This window comes from Arachis stenosperma, chromosome 4 (assembly GCF_014773155.1).
Source record: "Arachis stenosperma cultivar V10309 chromosome 4, arast.V10309.gnm1.PFL2, whole genome shotgun sequence".
NCBI lineage: Eukaryota > Viridiplantae > Streptophyta > Magnoliopsida > Fabales > Fabaceae > Arachis > Arachis stenosperma.
Window position 1 is genome coordinate 22932576 of NC_080380.1, and position 27005 is coordinate 22959580.

The following is a 27005-nucleotide window of genomic DNA, read 5'->3' on the forward strand; positions in this document are numbered from 1 at the left end:
CCTTTATTAATATTTTCTCTTTGTATTAACGGAATAAGCTAAGTCTGCATAACATATTAAACTGTTGATTTATTCATTAAGAACCAACTAAAATTGACAAAATTTTTTTATTTGGAGTTTCGTTATCTTTAAGGATAATTGTCAATGTCGTTTATTTTTTTATATTTTTTGTTTTTTTAAATACACTAGCTAAATTTATGATATAAAATTAAAAAATATTAATATTTTTTAAATTATTTTTACTTATAAAAATTAAATAAAAAATATATTAATAATTAATCTATCACATAAATATATTCTAAAAAAAGATTATTAACAAAAAAATTAATTAATCCCACAAAATTAAATATCAAAAGCCAAAAAATATATATATTTTTTGTCGAGACTTTGAAGTCTTTCGAAAAGTTTACCAGGAATTATGATGAATATTCACCCTTAAATTATTCATCTATTCTCCTAAAAAATTTCCTTTCATCACTGCTACAGAACTTACACAGAAGCTATCATAATTTTTTTTACCCCTTTTTCTTTGCATTTTCTATCTTTGTGATTGTTTCAATCTTTCCTTCTCTATATTTTAATGGGACCCCGTGTTTGTCAGCTGAAACAGAAAACTCCAATATTAATCACAATTCGACTAAATAAAAATACTCAATATACATATATATACATGCATGTCTTACTTTTTCCAAATTAAATGTGATTCACTTTTCACGTTCTTTTAATGCATGCATTACTTTTCCCCTCCTTTTGTAAAATTGTAGTTGTCCCAGAAGTCTAGTAATTCGGGCTTCGTCGCTTCCAGTGCAGCAGTGCTAGAAATTAAAATACTTTTATGCCAATTTACTTTATTTAATTTCATGCATTATCTTATTTACAAACCTTATATTATTGGTTTTTTTCTTTTGTTTTTTTTCTTCCAGATTTTAATTATAAAATCTCAACATATTGTACAAACGTTGGGGTTTGTTTGGTACGAAGGTAAATTTCATACATATATATATATATATATATATGAATTGAAAAAAAATTATATAAATATTCTAAAATAAAATTTATTATATAATTATCTTGTTTGTATATTTATATAAACAGAATTAATAATAAACTAACAAAATATTAATGAAATTTCTTTAATTTATTTTTAACAGGCACATATATGTCAAAAAAAAATTATTTATATAAAATAAAATATATTTTTTAATTTTTAAAATTTTAATTATTTAAAATATTTTATTTAAAATTTGAGTATATGAATATTTATATTTAAATTTTATTTTATTTTTTTAAATTTTTTTGTATTAGATAATATTATTTTTTAATCTCTTAAATTATTGATTATATAGAAGAGTATTGTATTTAAAATTTGAGTAATGAATTTTTAAATTAAATTAAAGAAGTAATACTCTAAATGGTCTTTGAAATTTATTAACTCGTTTTAATTAAATCCTCCACTTTTTAAAATGACCAAATATATCCCTCACTCTCAAAAACGTGAGTTTTCGTTAGTCCAAATATCATAAGCCATTTTAACATTGCTTATGTGTGCAGTTAAGTGCCAACTTAACAGTTTGCTAAAAGCTAACGTGAACAAACAATGAATTTAACTCAAATTAGTATTCTAAATTTGTTTAAAATGCTCAAATTGGTCCATACATAATTATAAAGCCCTAATTCTCAATTTGAGCATTTCAAACAAATTTGAGATACTAATTTGAGTTAAATTCAATTGTTTGTCCATGTTAGTTTGCAGCAAACTGCAAGTTGACACTTAATTGCACACATTAATAATGTTAAAATGACTGATAATATTTAGACTAATGAAAACTCATATTTCTGAAAATGAGAGATATGTTTGATCATTTAAAAAAATGGAAGATTTAATTGAAGCAAGTTAAAAATTCCAGAGACCATTTGAGATATTACCTCTTAAATTAAATAAATTATATCACAAAAAATCTATTAATTTTGTATTCCACAATATGATTTATTTGGAGTACTGTCTAAATAGTAACTTCACAAAAAATCACACTTCCTTACAATAATAATTCGAATCAAATAGATACGACTTGTTTGAAACACTGTCTATAGTAAATCGAAACATATTGTATTGATTTACTATTGCTCTTTTTTTATAAATCAAATTCTTTTGCTTGGATTTATCATGAACTGTATGAGTTCAGATGCGTTTTTTTACTAAATCAAATCTACTTATTTTAATTTAATCCTACTCTGTTAATTTAAATTCAATTAATTCAATTTACATAAATATATAAATAGCTATATAACCAATTTTACTTTAGAACATTTTATAATTTTTTTTAATTCATTTTTCTATAAAATTTATCCTTAGTACAATGATAAAAGCAACCAATTTCACTTTAGGACATCTTGTAATTTTTTTTTCTCAATTCATTTATCTATGAAATTTATCCTTAATCCGATGATGAAAGTATGAATGTGTAACCCTACTACACTAAGCTTTATGCTTAAGCCGTAAAACAGAGGTGGTGTGGTATTACGACCTCTAAAATAAAATGAGTACACATAATAGCAGAAGAATTATAATATGCTAGGAGCCTTGAAGAATAGAGGAAAAAAAACGCGAATATAAAAGCGCAACGCTCGAGAAGTGAGTTAACTTGCGTGCTAAGAAAGCTACATCTGTTAAGTGTAAAGTAACCCAAAATAGGAACAGAGAGTCAAAGATACAAAATAACGAGCTCCTGACTCAGCCTGCGAAGTCAAGACTGGCCGGAGAATATACACACATATATACATATATATACATATCCAAAATCCAAATGTACATAAACAAAATCCTGCATCTCCATAAACCTCTAAGAGGATCAAAAAGAATAAGTCATGCGGAGAGAAAGCTAAGTACATATATATACATCATAGCATAACAAAATATCCCAGTAACCACTCCGCCTCAAGAGTCCAGACGCCTAATGAGATGCCTCTCGACCTGCATCTGAAAAACAACAACATAGTATGGAATGAGAACCGGAGGTTCTCAGTATGGTAAAGGTGCCACACACATAATATATAAGCTCCTGGGAATGCCAGAGGCAATCCTAGAATACCGACACTCAGATTATAGAGCTTAAAGTATTAAACAGAAGCCATAAAAGGTGGTTTACTAAGGATATTTAAACCTAACTTAACTTAACCTTAAATCTAAATCTCATTCTGCCATTCCTCCTTACCTCCAACTCCATCATGCATTTTCACAAACAAGTAAACAAACAAAGGCAAGCAAAAGAAGGTTACAAGTACTGCAGATAACAAATATACATTTAACATGGCAAGTACATTTAGGCACACCCAGTTAATACACAAGCAAGTAATTCAAGTAATATGCATATGATGCATGCCTATCCTATGGCTGATGAGGCTCATCTGTCGGTTATCCAGCCAACCCGACAAGTCTGAATTGTCCTTAGACTGTCCCCCGACATGCATCCCCAAGAGTCTATGCATATATTTTTTTCAAATAATCATATTGCTCAATGGGGGTAACATTCCCGGGAATTTATATAGTGTCCGGTCACACTTACGTCGTAGGGTCAACAGAGTATCGAGTTTTCAACCTGATACACGTGGTGGCAAGCCACGGCATTTGATCCAAGGAATCTCGTATCTCAGATTATTCAAATTCATAAGCCATATAAATAATTTAATTATAATTCATCAACATCCACATCATTCTCAATCGCATATCATTTATCATTATACGTCAATCATATTCAATCCTTATCCTTCATTATCACGCCTCCCATTCCGTCCATCAATAACTCCAATTCAAAACATAATTTATTCTTTTCTAAATAAATCAGATTTAAAACATGTTCAATTTCTTAATAACTCTAAATCAAATCATATAACCCTTTGAATCTAAATCTTTTTAAATAATCATATAAACAAAATCTCTAATTTTTTATAAAAATTTGGCAGCATCTCCTCTAAAACTCGGACTTTGCCACCCTTTTCGGGTCCAAACTTGCTTTCTTTTCAATTCAACATACCCTTCCTCATCATCATATCAGTCACCACAATAAATCTACCTCAGATCAACAATTATACTCATACAATATTCAAATCCAACAACCAAAATTTTACTAAGGATCATAGTTCACAAATCCTAGGCTTCTAACACAAAATACCTCAAATCAATAATTCACCAAATTATTAGTTAATCAACAAGTACCTAACCAACTATGTTCATCAACAACAACATTCAACCATGATTCTCTCCAAATTAACATAACAACATTCACCATCCAAAATTAATAACTAATTATCCAATAAACTTAACCAAATATATTCATCGATAAATTACTAAACATTAAACATACACCTGCATTCCAACTTATCCTATGGTCATCTAGCCTAAGTTTTCACAGAACATTATATATTAAATGCAAGAAACCTAAACCATACCTTGGCCGATTTCCACGTAACGACCAAAGCAAATTATTTAAAACCAAGGCACCCCTTCAAAATTCAACTAATCAGCTTCCTCCAAGTTCCAATATTCACAATTTCAAGCTCCAATTATTTATTCACAACCTAATACACATTCATAACACATATATATCCAATTTAATACTCAAAGCTCAAATTCAAAGAAAATAAATAGAATTATCGTATCCTCACCTTACCCAAGCTTCACATAAGCAAGAGTGAACGTTTTTCTCAAGCTAATTGGATCCTAAAACATCAAAAATTAAAGAAATTCAATACCTCCACTCAAATTCCCAAAAATTGGGGAAGAAGAGGCTGAGAATTAAAAAACAAGTTACCTATGAAATTGTTCCGGTAGAAACGTAGAGCTCGATGCGGTGGTCGCGTGGCCACAAACGGTGCGGCGATCGGAGCTCGGACGGAGGAGATACGGCGTTCGGAGTTCACTGTAAGGGTTCGGTGTTTCTTTCTTTCCTTCTCTGGAGCTGAATGCTTTCAACGTGATTCAGCTTAAATGAAGAGAAGAAGGAGCGTGGGTTCACTTATAGGTTGGCCCGGTTGGGCCCACGGCCCGGTTGGGCCCACGGCCCGGTTTGGGCCCAGTTCAATCAGTTCGGCCCGTTCGGTCTAATTTTAAATCGTTTTCTTCGAAATTGGTGTCAAAATTCTCGTTTCAATGAGCTCTATCCTAATTTGATATAATATTCACATTTCTAATCCTCCTTATTAAAAACTAATTTATTGACTAATTATTTACTAATTTAACCGGGGTTTACATCCTACCCACCTAATAAAGAATTTTGTCCTCAAAATTCAAATCTAGTTATCTGAAAAGAGATGTGGATAGTCCTTTCGCATATCTGATTCGAGCTCTCAGGTATGTTCCTTGATACCAGCTCGACTCCAAGCCACTTTTACCAATGATACTTCCTTTCCGCGTAATCGTTTAATATTAGTATCATCAATTCTCACTGGAATCACTGGAAATGTTAGATCTTCTCTCACTTGGATTGGTTCTGGTTCTAGAATATGACTTGCGTCAGGAGTGTACTTCCTAAGCTGAGACACATGAAACACGTCGTGCAAATTCGAAAGATATGGCGGTAAGGCAATTCTATAAGTCACTGGCCCAATCCTCTTCAGAATCTCAAACGGTCCAATATAACGGGGATTCAGTTTCTTAGTTTTAATAGCTCTTCCCACTCCAGTGGTTGGTGTAACTTTCAAAAATACATGTTCTCCTTCTTTGAATTCCAAAGGCTTTTGCCTCTGATCAGCATAACTTTTCTGGCGGCTTTGGGCTATAAGCATTCGACTACGAATCTTCTTTATTTGCTCAGTCATTTCAGCTATCACCTCAGGCCCTAATAAACTCCTTTTTCCAGTTCCATACCAACACAACGGGATTGACATTTTCTGCCATACAGAGCCTCATATGGATCCATTCCAATGCTTGCATGATAGCTATTATTATAAGCAAATTCTATTAATGGCATATACCGATCCCAGCTCGCTGGCTGGTCCAAAACACAAGCCCTTAGCATATCCTCCAAGGTCTGAATAGTTCTCTCTGACTGACCATCTGTCTGAGGGTGATACGCAGTACTCAAACTTAACTGAATTCCAAATGCACGCTGAAAAGCTCCCCAGAACCTTGATGTAAAACGGGGATCTCTATCAGATATAATAGTAGAAGGCACGCCATGCAATCTGACAATCTCTTTAATATACATTTGGGCTAATTCTTCCATTGTACAACTTATTCGGATAGGAAGAAAGTGAGCCGATTTTGTCAGTCGATCCACAACCACCTAAATAGCATCACAACCAGATCGGGTTCTAGGCAAACCTATCACAAAATCCATTGCGATACTCTCCCATTTCCATTGTGGAATCTCCAAAGGCTGAAGGGTCCCTGATGGTCTCTGATGCTCAATCTTAACCTTCTGACACGTTAAACATTTAGATACATGTAATGCCACATCATTCTACATACCTGGTCACCAGAACATCACTTTCAGATCCTGATACATTTTAGTACTCCCTGGATGAATTGAGAACCCACTCTTATGAGCTTCCTTCAAGATACTTTGTCGCAGGTCTCCAACATTAGGCACAATAATCCGGTTCTTGAACCTCCATAAACCATCCTGACCTTCTGACACTCTCCACTGTTTTCCCTGTTCAACTGCTGGTAATACCTTACGTAACACTTCACTATCTTGATGAGCCTTCAGAAGTTCTGATTTAAAATCACTTGAAATCTGCAATTGACTCAGACATAGGATTCCAGATTCTTCTCTAATTCCCAAATTCAAACCTTGAAATGCCCTTAGTAATTCTTCCTTTCGTAGCATCATCCAAGCTGCATATAAAGATTTCCGACTCAAAGCATCTGCCACAATGTTCGCTTTTCCTGGATGATAATTCAATTCAAAATCATAATCTTTCAAAAGCTCCATCCACCTCCTCTGACGCATATTCAACTCTTTCTGCTAAAAAAGATACTTCAAACTCTTATAGTATGAGAAAACATGAAACTTAACACTATAGAGATAGTGCCTCCAGATCTTTAAAGCAAATACAACAGCAGCAAATTTTAAATCATGTGTCGAATAGTTCATCTCATAGCCTTAATTGCCGTGAGGCGTATGCTACAATATTCTGGTGCTGCATCAGAACGCACTCCAAGCCCTTCAGTGATGCATCACAGTACACTTCAAACGGCTCACTTGGTTCAGGCAATACTAACACGGGTGCAATAGTCAGTCTGTGCTTTAATGCTCAAAAACTCTCTTCACATCCTGGGTCCAAATAAAAAGCGTATCCTTCATAGTCAACTTAGTTAAAGGTAAGGCGAGCTGTGAAAATCCCTTAATGAATCTGCGATAATACCCCGCCAAACCTAAGAAACTCCTGATCTCTGTCACTGAAGTTGGTCGCTCCCAATTCATCACTGCTTCCACCTTAGCAGGATCCACAGCTATTCCCTGCTTACTCACCACGTGGCTGAGAAACTTCACCTTACTCTTCCAGAACTCGCATTTAGATAACTTAGCGTACAACTTCCTGTCTCTTAGAATTTGCAGCACAGTTCGCAAGTGATCAGCATGCTCCTCTTCAGTCTTAGAATAAACAAGAATGTTATCAATGAAGACAATAACAAACTTGTCCATATACGATCGAAAAATTCTGTTCATATAATCCATAAATACTGCCGGGGCATTAGTTAACCCAAAAGACATCACTGTATACTCATAATGACCATAACGCGTCCTGAAAGCAGTCTTCGGAATATCCTCATCTCTAACCCTTATCTGATGATATCCGAATCGCAGATCAATCTTAGAAACCACACCGGCACCCTGTAACTGATCCATTAGATCATCGATTCTAGGCAATGGATATTTTTTCTTCACAGTGATCTTATTCAACTACCGATAGTCGACACACAATCGCATACTCCCATCCTTCTTCTTTACTAGTAACACTGGCGCTCCCCACGGAGAAACACTTGGTCGGATAAAATGCTTACCCAACAGATCTTCCAGCTGAGCTTTCAGTTCAGCCATTTCTAAAGGCGACATCCTATAAGGAGTAATTGAAATTGGACCAGATCCAGGTACCAACTCAATTGCAAATTCAACCTCTCGGTTAGGGGGGAATTCATTAATATCATCCGGAAACACATCTGGAAATTCACATACAACCGAAATCTGCTCTAAACTCTGATCATCACCTGGTACTCCCACAGTTAATAACATAACACCCTGACATCCAGTTCCAGAACAGTTTACTATCATAGAATTCAAATAATAATTATTCACCACAACCAGCACTTCTGACCATTCCGGCATAAACTGTACTGACTTCTCAGAACAATCAAGCAAAACTGGTTCTTAAATAACCAATCTCCCAACTATCACAGCGTCACCTGCCTGCAGGATACATTGTGTCTCCTGTCACCCATACTGAACTTCATCTTGCAACTGATAAGTTCCAAATTCAACCCATTACTCCTCAGGAACCTGCTGTGCCTGTAACGCCCTTTCCAGAGCCTGAATCCAATTATCTGCATCAGTGGGATTGAGGTTCCCCTGAAGGTCGGAGGGTGAACTTTCAGAAATGTAGCAAGTGTCATAGGACCGTCCTCATCATTATTGTTCCCGTGATTACCCTGGTTTATCTTATTACCCAGTGCCTTGGCTGTCACCTGCATAGCTGCAGCCATATTTCCCAGGGCAGTCATAAAGTCTACTGGATCATTCCCTACTGGGCTAGGAGTAAGGATGCCTATCCTACCTCTACCTCGCCCGCGACCGCGTCTGCGAGTCGACATCTGGTCCTTATACACACCAAACAAGTGATATTAAGTTGATCAGTCTCAATATCGCAGGTCTAATGCTTTAAGTTCCAAATGCATGCTCACAAACGTTTATGCCATATATATCAATCAGATATCCTAATAGCACATAAACACATATACAGAGAATGCACGGAAGTACAATCAGTCCGTCTTTCAGGCTCTATAGGAACGAACTGCTCTGATACCATAATGTAACACCCTACCACACTAAGCTTTACGCTTAAGCCGTAAAACAGAGGTGGTGTGGTATTACGACCTCTAAAATAAAATGAGTACACATAATAGCAGAAGAATTATAATATGCTAGGAGCCTTGAAGAATAGAGGAAATAAAAAATCGCGAATATAAAAGCGCAACGCTCGAGAAGTGAGTTAACTTGCGTGCTAAGAAAGCTACATCTGTCAAGTGTAAAGTAACCCAAAATAGGAACAGAGAGTCAAAGATACAAAATAACGAGCTCCTGACTCAGCCTGCGAAGTCAAGACTGGCCGGAGAATATACACACATATATACATATATATACATATCCAAAACCCAAATGTACATAAACAAAATCCTGCCTCTCCATAAACCTCTAAGAGGATCAAAAAGAATAAGTCATGCGGAGAGAAAGCTAAGTACATATATATACATCATAGCATAACAAAATATCCCAGTAACCACTCCACCTCAAGAGTCCAGACGCCTAACGAGATGCCTCTCGACCTGCATCTAAAAAACAACAACATAGTATGGAATGAGAACCGGAGGTTCTCAGTATGGTAAAGGTGCCACACACATAATATATAAGCTCCTGGGAATGCCAGAGGCAATCCTAGAACACCGACACTCAGATTATAGAGCTTAAAGTATTAAACAGAAGCCATAAAAGGTGGTTTACTAAGGATATTTAAACCTAACTTAACTTAACCTTAAATCTAAATCTCATTCTGCCATTCCTCCTTACCTCCAACTCCATCATGCATTTTCACAAACAAGTAAACAAACAAAGGCAAGCACAAAAAGGTTACAAGTACTGCAGATAACAAATATACATTTAACATGGCAAGTACATTTAGGCACACCCAGTTAATACACAAGCAAGTAATTCAAGTAATATGCATATGATGCATGCCTATCCTATGGCTGATGAGGCTCATCTGTCGGTTATCCAGCCAACCCGACAAGTCTGAATTGTCCTTAGACTGTCCCCCGATGTGCATCCCCAAGAGTCTATGCATATATTTTTCTCAAATAATCAATATTGCTCAATGGGGGTAACATTCCCGGGAATTTATATAGTGCCCGGTCACACTTACGTCGTAGGGTCAACAGAGTATCGAGTTTTCAACCTGATACACGTGGTGGCAAGCCACGGCATTTGATCCAAGGAATCTCGTATCTCAGATTATTCAAATTCATAAGCCATATAAATAATTTAATTATAATTCATCAACATCCACATCATTCTCAATCGCATATCATTTATCATTATACGTCAATCATATTCAATCCTTATCCTTCATTATCACGCCTCCCATTCTGTTCATCAATAGCTCCAATTCAAAACATAATTTATTCTTTTCTAAATAAATCAGATTTAAAACATGTTCAATTTCTTAATAACTCTAAATCAAATCATATAACCCTTTGAATCTAAATCTTTTTAAATAATCATATAAACAAAATCTCTAATTTTTTATAAAAATTTGGCAGCATCTCCTCTAAAACTCGGACTTTGCCACCCTTTTCGGGTCCAAACCTGCTTTCTTTTCAATTCAACATACCCTTCCTCATCATCATATCAGTCACCACAATAAATCTACCTCAGATCAACAATTATACTCATACAATATTCAAATCCAATAACCAAAATTCTACTAAGGATCATAGTTCACAAATCCTAGGCTTCTAACACAAAATACCTCAAATCAATAATTCACCAAATTATTAGTTAATCAACAAGTACCTAACAAACTATGTTCATCAACAACAACATTCAACCATGATTCTCTCCAAATTAACATAACAACATTCACCATCCAAAATTAATAACTAATTATCCAATAAACTTAACCAAATATATTCATCGATAAATTACTAAACATTAAACATACACCTGCATTCCAACTTATCCTATGGTCATCTAGCCTAAGTTTTCACAGAACATTATATATTAAATGCAAGAAACCTAAACCATACCTTGGCCGATTTCCACGTAACGACCAAAGCAAATTATTTAAAACCAAGGCACCCCTTCAAAATTCAACTAATCAGCTTCCTCCAAGTTCCAATATTCACAATTTCAAGCTCCAATTATTTATTCACAACCTAATACACATTCATAACACATGTATATCTAATTTAATACTCAAAGCTCAAATTCAAAGAAAATAAATAGAATTATCGTATCCTCACCTTACCCAAGCTTCACATAAGCAAGAGTGAACGTTTTTCTCAAGCTAATTGGATCCTAAAACATCAAAAATTAAAGAAATTCAATACCTCCACTCAAATTCCCAAAAATTGGGGAAGAAGAGGCTGAGAATTAAAAAACAAGTTACCTATGAAATTGTTCCGGTAGAAACGTAGAGCTCGATGCGGTGGTCGCGTGGCCACAAACGGTGCGGCGATTGGAGCTCGGACGGAGGAGATACGGCGTTCGGAGTTCACTGTAAGGGTTCGGTGTTTCTTTCTTTCCTTCTCTGGAGCTGAATGCTTTCAACGTGATTCAGCTTAAATGAAGAGAAGAAGGAGCGTGGGTTCACTTATAGGTTGGCCCGGTTGGGCCCACGGCCCGGTTTGGGCTCAGTTCAACCGGTTCGGCTCGTTCGGTCCAGTCTTAAACCGTTTTCTTCGAAATTGGTGTCAAAATTCTCGTTTCAATGAGCTCTATCCTAATTTGATATAATATTCACATTTCTAATCCTCCTTATTAAAAACTAATTTATTGACTAATTATTTACTAATTTAACCGGGGTTTACAGAATGCATGAGAAGATTTTATATGAAGGCCAATTCTATAATACTTTTTATTTGGTGTTTAAATTTTGTTTAATTTATTTTTAATATAAATTTTAAATATTTAAATTTTTTTAATTTATATATATTTAAATTTAAAATTAATTATTTTATATATTTTAATAATTAAATAATAATTTTTGGACACCAGCAAACACCTTATATATGAATGCATAAGCGCTAAGTATATTTTGTGTAATTGTTTTCCGGGAGTGGATCCTCTCCAGTGAATAAAAAACTGGATGGTGTGCAGTGTTTAATCTAATCATTCACCACACTCTCTCTCTTATTTATTTCTGGTCCCACTATTAAAATCAAAGGTGAGAGATTACACTGTATTTTGTCAAGTGTTAAAAAAACTGGAGAGGATCCATTTCCTTGTTTTCCTTGGTATCACTTTTACCTTAATTGTATATATGACACAGACCCAAAATATGAAATATTACAAGTCCCAACAAAGTTTGGTAATAATTATTGAAGTTATTAATTTCACGCCTTTATTCTTTCCAAGAACGATAATAGAGAGCACTACTGATCTTTTTTTGCCTTATTGGTCCTTTAGCTTTTAGTAATTTTCTTTTATTTTTTTTCTTTTTGAGTAGTTAAATACTTTCTTTACGCATTTGATGGGTTTAACGCTATTTTCTATATATAATAGGTACAATCTCTTAGGTTTCGATATACAGTTTTCAGAGATTATGAAAAAGAATAAAGTTATATTTTTATTGATAATTATAAATTTTGACTTAATAATAATAAGCGTGTGTATTTTGGTAAATAAAATTCACTATTTCTAGCTCAGATATGTGTACTTAATATTATATGTATAATTCTTAATTTCACTCTCCATACGGTTTTGCAATGCAACTTTGCACAAACCTTGTAGAAGGATAAAATTGATTCTTGCTTCGAAACCTACTCTTCGTATGAAAAAATATTTTTAAGTGAAAATTTTAGTTAAAATGATTATATCAACTAATTTAGTTAAATATATTATTATTTAATTATTTTTTATTATTATTTTTATTCGAGGCATATTAATCACAAGATCCTTTTGTGATTCTACACACGGCTTATGTCGAGTGGATTTCAAACAAAAAAGAAAAAAAAAATAGAAACATACTTGTCTCCCTTACATAATACGTACAAAATTGCGTAAGAACTAAGAAGCCATGGAGAGAGTTTGTTGGTAAAGTTGATTGGAAGAATTGGACAAGTAATATATATTATTGGATTTGCATATATATTTAAATTAAATTTGTTATTTTTTATTAAGAGTATTAATTCTTAATATTTATCATTTTAAATTTCGTACAAAATTTTCAATTTGAAAAAACTTATAGAAAGTTTAGATAACTTTGAAGGGTTAAGAAATATTTTTAAAGCGGCAAGAAAAATTGAGATTAGAAGACTAAAACTGAATTAAGAAATAGACTAAATTAAGTCCCTAAATTGTGCTTGGTATAAAATATATTGAATTGAGTTATGTCTTAATATTATGTTTAATTTAAGATAAATATAGAGATTAAGAGATATATTTAAAATTTAAAAAATTAAATGAGTATTTTTTAAAAGAAATATTATTAAAATTTCAATCTCAATTTCTAAAAATTTCAATCTTGTGTGTCTCTATTTTTTAAAAATATTAAAAGATCTAAAATTTTGTAACTCAAAATTAAAATTTTAGTTTCAATCTCTCTTTATTACATTAAATATAATATTAAGCCTCACTCCTCTAATCTCAATCTCAATCTCTAGAAATAAACGTTAGTTAAAATCCTTAACTTGTGAAATTCACGAACAAGAATAATTTAATCTTCTAAAACTATTTAATTTTGTTCCCTCTAAAATTCTCAAAATCCAATAAAGATACCCTAAAAGAATTTATTTTATGTTGATGATATGTAATAATGCATACATGTCAAATTAAAGTGAATTTATATCTCTGTTGTTATTAATATAAACGCGTCATTAATAATTAGTAAAGTTTGTCTTTATGCTTTTTCATGCTAACAACCACACAAAGACGTATCTCTAACTATAGTTGTCAGAACTGAACCGGTGATCGAACCGGTCAGGTCACTAGGTCATTGGGTTATTGGTTTAACCGGTGAGTCACTGGTTGAACCGATTGACCCGGTCCTATGTAAATAAAAAATAAAATATAGTCAAAAATTTAAAATTAAAATTTAAAATACATATTTTTACTAACATTTTAAAAATATCTAGCTATTCTAAAACAATATGAAACAGGAACAATAAGTATTTTGTTAATTTTACTCTATCATAAATATTTTTATTTTTTTATATTAAAATAACTATTATTTTTGAATTTTAATAATTTATTAATTAGTTTATATCTATTATACTATTGTATACTACAAGAATTTATTGAAAAATAATATTAATAGATATTATATAATTATAAAAAAATAAATGAGTTTATAATTATTGTTAAATAAAAATATAATTAATTTAAAAATGAATGAGTTTATAACTAAAATTAAAATAAATTAAATAGAAGTAAATTATTTGCTGAAAGACATTTATATATATATTAATTTGCAAACATATTGATAACACGCTCAACAGCCTGGTGGTTGTGAGTATCATGTTTTTTCTTGAGGAGGGGGTTCGAACCCCAGATTTAACATTTTGGAAAAATATTGAAACTGAAGCGGTTCGGTCGAACCGGTCTTATCGAATTTGACCGGTTTCGACCGGTTCACTCCGGGTTTGTCCGGTTCGTACCGATTCACTATCTTATCCGGTCAGATCATGGGACCGGACCGGCTTAGGGTCCGGTTTACCGGTTTTCCGATTGAACCGGCCGGTCTGGTCCGGTTTTGCTAACAGTGTCTCTAACCTTCAACACACGGTTAAAGAAAAAAGGTACCCCAATAATTAAACTAAGTGTACATTAAAATTAATTATTAATATAAAATATATATTAAAAATAAATTCAATAATATATATATATATTATATAAATACATAATAATTAATTTTAGTAATTAATTTTAATGTATAAATAAAATTTTTTATAATAAAAATAATAAAGTATTAAATTAGTCCCTTATGTTTGAGCGTGATCCTATTTTGGTTCTTAAAATTTAAAATGTCATATTTGAATCTAAAAAAGTTTTATTTAATTTTAATATAGTCCCACCGCAATGTTAAAGTTAAATAATTAACGAAATATTCTATATGACAATAGTACAAGAACAAAATTGATAATTTAGAGAACAAGTACAAGCTCTCAAGGCACAAAATTAATCGTGTACATTTATTTATCATTCTCCTTAATTCTATAAAAAATAAATTGTAAAAAAAATAATAAATAAATATACAGATGCATTTTGTGCTTCTCGAATTTTTATTTGTTCTCCAAATTATCCATCTTATTTTTGTACTACTGTCATGTAAGACATTCCGTTAATTATTTAACTTTCACATCACAAAATTATATTAAAACTACATTAAAATTAAATGAAACTTTTTTGAATTCAAAGACAACACTTTAAACATTAAAAACCATAACAGAATTACGTCCAAATAGAATCAATTTAATACTTTATAATATTTAATCCCCTTTTTCATATTTATGGCTTGGCTCTCTCATCTTTCTCTCTGATGAGTTTAACTTCTTTTTATTCGCAATACGATAAACCCTACCAACCCAATTATATTAGGTATCTATGTATCTATCTTCCCACGAACAAACACTTCACATCTCCATCTTCTATCTCATAACATACATACACATAGAATAGATTCTTCAGTCCTCGGATGAACATTACATTATTATAATTATAATCTAGCATTGTTGCATGGCTAGTGGTGCACCATTTTCTTCTTCCTTTACTTCTTTTGTGACACTTTTCTTCTTTTCGTTGCTCTTAGCTTTTCACTTTTCTATGGCTATTCCAATAAAACACACCTTCTTCACTCCTTTAACTTCAAGCAAGAGGAACACCTTGAATACCATGGTAGTAGCTTCACCTTCACCTTCAAGAGAAGCCACTAAGAAGAACAATAATGTTCTTGATGATCCACTTAGAAGAGCTTCACGACCTCCATCATTTCAATGGCGAAATAAGATCTTCAACGTAAGTCAACATGAAGTTCCTAGTGGTCCAAACCCTATCTCAAACAGGTAAATATAAATTTAAAATAGAAAAAAATAATAATGTTCTAGCTAAGAGAGGTTTAATTTATGGTGGTTTTCACTTTTCAGGGTTTTCTTTTAAGCTTTATGCCTTCTTCCATTTTTATATTCTTAATTATTTATATTATTTTATTTCTAATTTTTGTTGGTCCATAATATATTATTATTCTTTAGTTTCCATTTGCAAAATATTATTAAAGAGGATTGGGTTTGGATCGGAGATTCTAGGGATTTTTTCAGAATAGCATGCAGCAGCAGATTGGTGTGAGTAATGATGAAGTTCTCTTCATATGATTGTGTAAAAACTGAACCGCACGTAGTAATATCAATTACAATAATAATCATTTAAATATGTGAATATATATGATTACTTCTTTTTCAGAATTGTCATCATATAGCTCTTTTTTTTTTCTATCATTTTCTCAATTATTATTACTCCTCAATCAACAGGCCATGTCTTTATAATGCTAATAAATTTGACTCGTTTCCAAACCGATCTAATTAGTAATTAAGCTCTATAGCTATTTTTTTATTATTATTGGTGACATGCTACATTTTTTTTTTGGGAAGAGGGGGGGGGGGGGGGGAACTATTTTGGGGATGGGGGTGTGAAAGTGCACTAATTAGGAAGGCTATTTCAGTCATTTTGTTTAATATAGATTCAATTAGAGCTATGGAGAGATCACAAATTAAATTGGTAAAGAAATATCTAACCACCAACAATTAATCAATAGTCTTTTTTAAAGAATAAAGGTTTGCTTATTAATATGTGCTTTAAGATTACTTATTAAAATTTTCAATGTAAAATTTTATATTATAAATTTTAAAATATTATGTGTGCTTGTACAAAAAATAGTCATCAAATTAGTCATTATATGTATTTATATATAAATATATGTATAATTTATTTTTAATACATCTTTTGTATTTTAATGTGTTTTATACGAATGACTTATTTAGTGACTAATAATTTTTTTTATACTTAATATAATTATAATAAATTAAAAGATTTAGCTTATATCTTTTAAAATGTATATTAAAATTATTATTAATAATTTTTTTATTTTAATAAATACATAATAAATGTAATAAAAAATTAAATTTTGTATTTTTTATATAAAAGCCTTTTTGATTTATAGCTTTGGACAAATATTAGTTAAATTCCTAATTAAAATTTTGAAAATTTTAATGCACTACAAAAAAGCTTTAATTTATCATTAATTAACAGCAAATTTCAAATAAGAGTACAGAAATTAATACAACTGGCTCTGTCTAGCTATTATTGAGAAAAGGGAATCTATCTGCTTAATGGGTAATTATCCAAAGGATGAAAAAAAAAAAAAATCACACACACATAGAGGGTAGTAGGGACATAATGATTAAACTTGCAATGAAGGTTTTGAAAGTCCTTTTTGTTTAGACGAGGAGTTTCCAATCCTCATTGCAATTCACACACAAAATAATAATAAGAAATTAGTTAACTTGTGCGTTAACAACATATTTTAAAAATATAATAATAAATTTTTTTTAATATTTTTTATTTAATTTATTAAAAATATAAAAATCTTTATTTTTTTTTACCAATTTTTATAAAATACTTTTTATATTGTTCTTAATAATCTATATCTTTAGGACACATAATAAAAAAAAAAAACTTAATAATAAAAAGGAGAACTTGAGTTAACAAAAGTGTGCACAAACATACATCTCTCATCTACCATTGTTTTGCGTGAAAAAGTTAAAACACAAATTTGGCATTCAACAAAGCTGTGTTTGAAGGGTCAATATCCTTGGTCCCTTATTTACCCAAAATAGCCTCATCACTCTCACTACAACTTACGTGGTATCCTTTGTCCCTCTCCCTTTAAATTGAAACAAAACATTATTATTATAGGCTCGCTTATCAGTTCACTTATTAATTAATGTATGTATATGTATCCTTAATATGTTGTCCTATATGTTTCTTTAATTTCTTCTTCGAATGGTGTTCGTTTAAGATTTAAAAGTGAATATTCAATTGAATATCCAAGATGATTTAAAAATCTAAAAAATTATTTTAAGTGTTCAAATAGAAGCGATGATATAAAATATGTTTATTTTTGATAAAAAAAATTTGGATGAGCTCAATATTTGTTATAATAATTTTTTTTACGGTATCTCTTGACTCAACCATTTAAAACTATTCTATTATGAATACATGAATTTTATTTAAGAATTTATTATTGACTAATAAATATATATTACTTACTAAAATAATCTTCATGAATTTACGTCAAAAGCAAAATTAAAATCGAATTCTAATAGAATTCAAATTCTTTTGCCAAAAAAAATGTCAACCATATTTTAAAAAAAAATACTTCTAAGAATTATTTAAAAAAAAATGATAAAGTCGAACTTGAAACTGCATATACTTAAATGAAATATACAAAAAATTAACTACTTAATTAATGAGTACAATAATATACATTTTCTTTCTTCAGATCGTACTTTCTAATTTGTTCATCATGCATGCATGTGGACATGCCAAGGATTCTGACTAATTATTAGGCCTCTTTATTTGCTTATTTAGATGACTAGATGTTTATTGGGTTTTTAATAACTCTATTAACTATTAATGGTATCCACTTCGATCATGATTTGAATTTTCGGGACATAGTAGCTATATATTCATCAAGATTCCATATAGAATTAATCATCTTAAATTATCGTTTAGCATCTTGTGGAATGAAAAGCATAGCATGGTACCACTTACCAAATTCATTGTCAAATTTAATGGATGTTACTCACACTTTAAATCCCATTTAAACTTTTTTTTTAGTTTTGATTTAGATTTTGATAAATAATTTTACATAATCTTTTAATCAAATTCAAGCGTTAAGATAATTTTTTAAATTGTGAGTTTAAAAATTAATTACTTTTACAGATATGACAATACACGATTAGATAATTGTATATTTTTTTTTACAAGGTCAATATATTTAAATTAAATTCTTTAATTAAACCTAACATAATATCGGTTGATTTTAGACAAGATATCTAAAAGAGGGATAGGTAAAGCATTTGGGCATGATTTTGTTTCTACTTTTTGGTTTTAAGGGTCTTGTCACTTTAAATAAGTTACTTTAATTTCTTATAAGACTCAACCCAAGCTAATGGTGCTTTTGTAAGAGTATGGCTTGAGAATGTTTGTCAAACAAAAAAGATGTCAAAAGAACTGCGTGTAGCTGCTTTGACAAAAGCAACCAAAGTGCCTTGACAGCTTTCCTTTTCATCCACACTCTTTTCTTTATTTGGATTTTTCAGTTTCCTTTTAATTCATTTTAATTATATTCCAATTTCATTATTCAAATATTTCATTTTTTAGTTTAATATAAAGCACGGATACTTTGTTAAGTTGTCGTGTCCGCGTGTCGGACACATTTCGGACACGACACTCACCAACACTCGTCCGACACATGTGTCTGCTGTGTCCAACTGTGTCTTAATAAAAAGTAAAAAATTCTTTTTCAGATACGCTTGGATACACATAAATACCATCACGTGCCAGCGTGTCCAATCTTATTCTTAACATATATTCTTGAAATAAATTTAGATATAGTATATATTATTATTTATTAAAACAAAAATATTTTAAAAACTTGATATAATTAAAATAAGACATTAAAATTAATTAAAAAAATTAATTTATATTTTAATATCAATAAAATATCAAAATATCATTATGATTTATCTAAAAAGGACTTTATATCTCATATGTATGCGTGTCCCCGTATCTTATAAGATTTTAAAATTCTCGTGTCGGCACGTCCCATATCCGTGTCAGTGTCCGTGCATCATAGAGTTTATTTATTTATTTTTGGATTCTGAATTTCTGATCTTGAAGAATGAAGACAAGCAAAAAATTTTCATATTAACACATCTTGTGTTAAAAAGATATGGGTGTGAGAGCATGCTATAAATGATTTTTTTAATAAAAAGTTTATTTATTAGTTTGATCATATTTTCTGAAATTGATGGATTGAGAATCAATTCAAATTAGGTGTAATAATACCTATTTGGTCTTTTAGAGATTTTGTATTTCAATCTAATTTCTTTTTAATCTTTTGCTAAGAAAATAGGAAAAATAGGATATGCACATGCTCAAGGTGGAAAACAAATTTTGGATTTCAATAATTCCAAGATTGCACATGGTGAGAATCAAACCAAAGACCTTAGTGTTTGCAATGTCTTGAAGCTTGGTCATTCACACTTAAGCTAACCAAACAATAATGTTTTTATTTCTCATTAATAATGTTAATTATAGTTTATGTTTAATTAGTTTATAATAAAAATTTCAATTAATTCTACATTTTATGTTTATTTGCTCATGTGAATAATTGCCATAGGACAATTCTCACAAGGTCAAATTAAAATACACAACTATATTCACCTAATATTATCAAGTTTTTCTAAAGCAAAAATGTTAATAAAATGAGAAAATAAAATCTTAAATGCCAAATAAATATAGCAAAATTCATCCACAATAAAAATCATAAATTCAATAATAACTAAACATCTACTTTCTTGATACCATTGACCAAACACTGAAATCGCAATCCAAATAAATCAAGAAATCAAATCTTAAAATAAAAGCCTATCCCAAGATATATCTAGTTATCTACAACCCTGGTAGTTCAGAAATCAGAAGGACCTAATTTACATTTGCATAGGGCTTTCATTTAAGCATATTACATAAACTATCATATCAAAATTTGGTGTGTATATATTTATAGCATAATACTAGTAGCAGTGTAGGAGCTTCACACACATAACCAGCGCATATAAAATAGTCCTTCATCATGTGATCCAAGCCATGCACTCATACAAGATTCATGCTTGTGTTGGTTCTTTTCATCCTCATCTTTAAACCCTATACACTCAAATAATATAGTTCAAGATTAGCAACCTCTAAAACTATGCTCTCAAAAGTTCCGAGTCGCAAGAAGATTGAAATTACAACTTCTTCTAAAAATCGCACATGGTATAAATTGACCCTAAATTATAAAACACAACTCTGAATTTATTTATGTTACTAAAGTTAAAAAAGGGCAGCCCGATGCACAAGCATCCCATGTTAACACAGGTTCTGAGAAGGGATGCACCCAAAGAGTGTGATGTACGCAGCCTAGCCTGTTTCCACGGCTTGAACCTGTGATCTTTAAGGTCGTCATACGGAGACAACTCAACTGTTGCTCCAAGGCTCCCCCTCTATGTTAAAAGTTAATAGCATCTAAATTCGGGGATAAAATTTTGTGTTTTCTAATTTATGTATGAGCAAAAGTTCTTTAAGTAGATGAAATTGTAGTTTCTTTTTCTCACAAATAGGAAAATTTATTAAATTGAATGGAGAAAGGCCAAAATCATATTGGGGTCACTACCTTTACATGATTGATAGCAAACACTGGAGAGAACTGAATCACAGAATTTTTCCTCAAAAAGAAGTTTGCCAGTTTTGATACTCCACGACCGTAGGTTGCGATCCTCTCCACCTGAGTGAGACAACTAAATCAGAATTTTTCGAAACTCAAGGATGAGAATCAGATAGCATATTTGAAATGACATCCACCTGACATAACAAATCTCTCATCTGGGTCAACACCGAGTTGTATACGCGAATGGGAATTCACATGCCCTTCATAAGATTGAACAGAACCTCTCTGAAGCAGGCGAAGATCATAGAGCCTCATCTATAATCAAAACGAAAAGATCGCATAAGAAATAATTTCTCTCATGCAGTTGGCACATTGAAATGATTGCTACAAAGGCCATTTACGTAACATTTTCTTTCCTAGTTAGCGAGTTGTAGTAACATAAAAGAAGTTCCACCACAAAAAGTGACAGATAAACTAAAGTGGACCTACTTCTGCAGTTTAAATTCAAGCAAATTTCTTTAATTAATATAAATGTCTAGGCATTCTGAACCATGATGAGCAGAGTTAAATGATAAATATTAGCTAGTGGTCTTCCTAAAGAATCAACTAACCGTTCCGTCCATGGAGCTTGCCAAGAAGTACTGATCATCATACTGAAGTGATACCAAACTATTGTCGAATCCGCGAAAAAAGATAAGAAATAGTTGGTCGAAATAGATTAATTTCCAGTTAAGAAACAAGTCGAATAGCAATTGGCAGGGGATAAAGACTGACTAACCTGGATATAGATGAAGGCATTCTAATGGTAAGAGAAGGGTCTATATCTCCACTGAGCTACAATCACCACATAGAAGGTCTCAGATACAACCCCGTAGTACAACAAATAAGAAGTTCCATCAGATAAGAAATTTCAACAGACTTAAACGCACAAAATGCAGACGAAACTACTAGATGATTTTAAACAATAAATAATTAAGAAATATGAATTATTACGAGTTTTAAACCCTAAACCCTGGTAAAAGTTGAACATTCATTTGTTTTCTTTTTCTTTCCCAAACAGAGTCTCAAAAATCTTATTATTAGGAGTTCCAAACCCGAATTATTTATGATGATATAGATAATTCAGCTTCACCTAATCTTCTAGTCGTTGTTATGCCAAACCTACCAGCTTCGCACTTTGCAGATTTATACACATTGATTTATATATTTTGTATCTACTAACCAATCTTACTATAAAATATTCAGATTGTTTATTGAAAGTTGATCCTTTCCTTAAACCTTTATTTTTTTTTATATTTTTATTTAAAAAAGAAAAAAGCAAAAAAACCACCTTGAACCATTCTTTACTAGAATTTCGAACTTTCTTATTTGGTGATGCATAAGGTATCCTATGTTCAATAAGTGTTCGCGAGACTCTTTCTCTTTTCTCACGGAAATCTACACCGACAATTGCTCCATTTCTGAGTCCACATAAAACCAGATTTCCCTGCAACCAAAAAAAAAAAAAAAGATTCACACATCCACAATCATGGATAGACAGATATGACATGATTTGAAAACACTCTAAAAACATAAAATAGAACAAACTAACAAAATATCTTTCAATTTGGGGGAGAGAAAATTTATTTAAGAGAAGAAGTAAACAATGGGGTAAAAAAAATCTCTAACATAAGGTAATTATATGATATCATCACTGCCTAAACAAAAACATCCAAGTACATCAGAAGAAGTCTGGATAGAAAGCCTCTAATAAAAACCATGGGTTCTTAACCAAAAAGAATCCATGAGAAGATCACATCATTAGGGATAAATATCAAGAGAAACAGAAACGTTGACTTTGACAGAATACACTAAATCGTCAAATTTTTTTCCCCTAAATTTGGATATAGCAAACTCTTGCTACATTTTTCACTCAAAAAGGAAAAAGCATCTGGACCTTGTTAATTAGGGGAGTCAGTAGACTATATATAAAGAGAGGAAGGGATTAATATGAAGTCCTGGCATCTATTGTAAGTCATGGAGAGTTGAGGAGCTCTGGCTATTGCTGTTAATCCTATATCAATAAACAGATTCGTTTATTAAAAAAAATCTCTCTTTAATAAAAGAATTTCATTAAGATGGAGAGAATAATAATAATACAAGATAAAAGATGAATAAATACAGAAACTTACTGAATTCACAATCTGCTGTGCAAAGATATCACTTTTACATCGTAAAAACCATGATCTCCTCCCAGTTGCCAAATCCACCAATGCAGCTCCCATGTTGGTACCTATAAAAGATAAAGAACAGCACAAATGAATACTTCACAGAAAATTAGATATACTATATGCTCAGATGTTTCTCGTGGGAAAAGGGTGTATATATATATCACAAACACAATTGCTCATCTTCATGAACTACCAAGACATTTAGTATTTAAACCTTTCCTATGGCCCATTTTTCACATTATCGTATCTTAATTGATATAAATGGAAGCAAAAGGTAAACAGAAGGCACAGGTAAAACAGATCGTTCACAACCACATTGATGTGGGCTAAGTAAATCATTCAATTTAGCTGGACTGCAGGAGTGTACAAGTTAAAAGTGAATAACGGATTCTTGGACTATGAATAGCATCAGTATTTAATTCCAAATTATAATGAATGTGCATTTCGCTGGGGAAAAAATGTTTCTCAATCCAGCATGCATATAAAACTGTTAATTAAAAATATGGTCATAAGTCAGGGCCTAAAACTATTCATCCGCTATGCCCTATATAATAACAAACATGAGACATTACATATTTTGCATGTCCAAAAAGTTGTAAATACAGATTCCATAAAAAATGTAACTTGGCCATATCTGAACAATGTATAACTTACCAATTATAGCCCGATGTCTACTATAATCATATTCTGCTGTCCAAATGGTACACTTGAAAGAAGCAACTTCATCCAGTCTGCTCCATGTGTTCAGTATACCTGACCCAAGATCTAATGATTCCACAAGGCCAAGAGAATAAATTGACCCACCGGATGTCTCTGAACCCAAAGTTGTAAACCTATTCACCATGTTAAGATCTTCCACCTTAAGATTAATTTCAATGAGAGAACTATTTTGTTATGCACTTGTGCAAAAAGAGAGAAGAAAATCTTGATTGTTAAATCTCATATAAAGATTAGAAGTTACTTAATCACATGACGATTTAAAAGTGTTAGGTGAATTTATATTTTAACTTTGTGTGTATACATGTAGAGAACTGAAGTATAGATTGAAGAGAAAATTGTACTAAAAAAGCAAAAGGATACAATGCATGTCCAACAATAGGACCGCCATTTGCAGCATGAGAAGAACACTCCGGGCCTGATCTTATGCAAGATATACCAGATGACATAACCACGGACCCTCCAGTAGGTCTTGAAACTGGACCAGGCACCACATTATTCTCATCAGTTTTCCCTTTAGCATAATTCTTCACACAATCGGGCGTCCACTTAACCTCACCATCAAAATATCCCCCATCCCTTCCAACTTCACAAAGACTGCAAGTACAAAACTTCACAAACAACAACTAGTAAAATAGTAATCAACATTATACATCAAAGTTGAAGTTGATAAGAATGAATTAAGAATCCAAAAATTGAGGTAAATTAGCATAATCAATCACTTAGTAAAAAACTTAGTTGTTGCTATTGTTCCTGTATTATCTCACAAACAAAATACTATTTAAAATGTGAAATATCCAAGTGCGGTTCATGGTAAGCACAAATACACAATACAATAGTAAGAGAAAGCAAGTGCAAGTCCAAATATGGAACACATATAGATGTAGGTTACCTGAATGAGCCATTGGTGCTGCCTGTCAATATAACATCACTATCACATTCACCCTCAAATGTCTGCACACGGACATGCACCTGTTTCAAAGCACTAATACCAATCTTATCTGTTCCCTTATACTTCCATACCTGCAATTCAAACACCCCAAAAAAATTCATTTTAAGAAAAATAAAACTTGGTTGTTGAGACTGCTTTTCTTAAACATTTGGAATCACAGAACAAAATACCGAAGGCTGTGATGCTTGTATTTTCCTAAACTCCTCAGTGAAGTTACACTGGTAATTGTGGGAAGCAATGACACGATGACCATCTATCTCCCTAGCCTGAATCAACTTGGAGGTTCTGCTTCTAAGCTTCCTGCAACAACTCCTACTCTTTTCCTAGGTAACCAAAAATTAATCCATCAAGTCTTGATTTTTGACCATGATTACACTACCCAATAGGCCAAAATATTGAAGAATCATTGAACTAACAAAAGGAGTTGCAAATATAATGCTATAATTTATACCTGAGTTGAAGATGTTTGGGATGCTTTGTGAGTAGCATGCTTTGAAGATGAAAATGAAGAACGAGAAGAGCCTGGTATGGGACCTTTGATGGGGAAATACCTATTCTTCTCAGGGTCATAGTAAAACCCAGGAAGATCTGTCACACAAACACATAATTATTAACTAATTAATTAAGAAATTGCATTAAGCTTAATTTTGATTATTGTTGTGGTTATTATTAGGGGGAAAGAAGAATGGTTATGGAGACATGGAACAAATGAAATCACCTGGTGCTGGTGGCGGCGGTGGCATGATTTTGGTAACGAGAACGACCTAACGGCTAACGATTTAATTGATTGACGCGAAGACCTTGTTACCCGGGGGCGGGGGTGAAAACGCCACCGTTTTGATGTGGCGGACTATAACAACTGATCAAGTCTGATATACTGTGACTTTTCTTTGTTCTTAGAAGCAATGTTGTCAGAACCAAACCGGTGATCGAACCGGTCAGGCTACTGGGTCACTGGGTCACTGGTTCAATCGGTGGGTCACTGGTTGAACCGGTTGACCCAGTCCCACATAAGTAAAATGTATAAAATAGCTAAAAACTAAAAAATTAACAGTTAAAAAACATATGTAAACTATCAAACAGAAATCAAACTACCAAAACAGAAATCAAACTATCAAAAAATTATCTTCAAAATCAAACATATGTAACCAATCAAACATGCTCTCAAGTCTCAAGTCATCTGCCTGAAATCTGAATACCATAACTAATCAATCTACAATAATCAGTTAACACTGCTCTGGAATCTGGATAATTAATAAACTGAAGTACTTACCTCCACGGCTGCACGGCTGGACGCCTGTACCCTGGACCTGGAGGGATGGAGCGACGACCGTCGAGCAGAGAAGAGGGAGACCTGGAGATGGCGCGAGGAGCTTCGAGCAGAGAAGAGGGAGACCTGGAGGGATAGAGCGACCAGCGTCGAGCAGAGGAGAGGGAGACCTGGACGGAGACCTGGTGGGTGGCGCACTGCTCGGGATGTGGTGGTGAGGTGAGTGCCGCGTCGTTGAAGGAAGCTGAACGGCGCGACGAGGTGGCTGAAAGCGTGGAGGTGCAGCAGAGTAGGCGAGTAGCAGGGGAGGGACTAGGGAGTCATGGACTCATGGTGGATGGTGCCATGGTGATGGTGATGGTGGGAAACAGGGGAGGGAAGGGGATCTGGGAACTCAGAACTGGGATGGAGGCTAGGCTAGGGTTAACCAAAATGAAAGTAT

The 27005-nt window shown here is 32.4% G+C and overlaps 1 protein-coding gene and 2 long non-coding RNA genes across 5 annotated transcripts; all 3 read right to left on the minus strand.

Annotated features, from left to right (window-relative positions):
- Positions 1–4369: 4369 nt before the first annotated feature.
- LOC130973552 (uncharacterized) lies at positions 4370–4905 on the minus strand. The gene is made up of 3 exons (XR_009084177.1): positions 4809–4905; positions 4663–4717; positions 4370–4575 (listed from the first exon to the last, which is right to left on the minus strand). It is a non-coding gene; the product is annotated as an uncharacterized LOC130973552 (long non-coding RNA).
- A 4337-nt stretch (positions 4906–9242) lies between these two features.
- LOC130973138 (uncharacterized) lies at positions 9243–11535 on the minus strand. The gene is made up of 4 exons (XR_009084028.1): positions 11380–11535; positions 11234–11288; positions 11018–11146; positions 9243–9547 (listed from the first exon to the last, which is right to left on the minus strand). It is a non-coding gene; the product is annotated as an uncharacterized LOC130973138 (long non-coding RNA).
- Positions 11536–20519: 8984 nt separating this feature from the next.
- LOC130974307 (uncharacterized) lies at positions 20520–27005 on the minus strand. Of its 3 annotated transcripts, XM_057899122.1 has the most exons (14): positions 26567–27003; positions 26012–26484; positions 25745–25881; positions 25464–25616; positions 25234–25364; positions 24705–24938; positions 24279–24457; positions 23586–23686; positions 22745–22900; positions 22193–22248; positions 22026–22083; positions 21609–21729; positions 21421–21531; positions 20520–20912 (listed from the first exon to the last, which is right to left on the minus strand). In XM_057899122.1, the coding sequence occupies exons 2-14, from the start codon at positions 26034–26036 to the stop codon at positions 20803–20805; spliced, it is 1572 nt and encodes a 523-aa protein (XP_057755105.1). In that variant the 5' UTR covers positions 26037–26484; positions 26567–27003; the 3' UTR covers positions 20520–20802. The 3 variants fall into 3 exon arrangements, 2 of the variants coding, with proteins under 2 accessions (XP_057755105.1, XP_057755104.1); XM_057899121.1 differs by having other exon boundaries at positions 26012–27003; XR_009084464.1 differs by lacking the exons at positions 20520–20912; positions 22026–22083 and having other exon boundaries at positions 21420–21531; positions 26012–27005.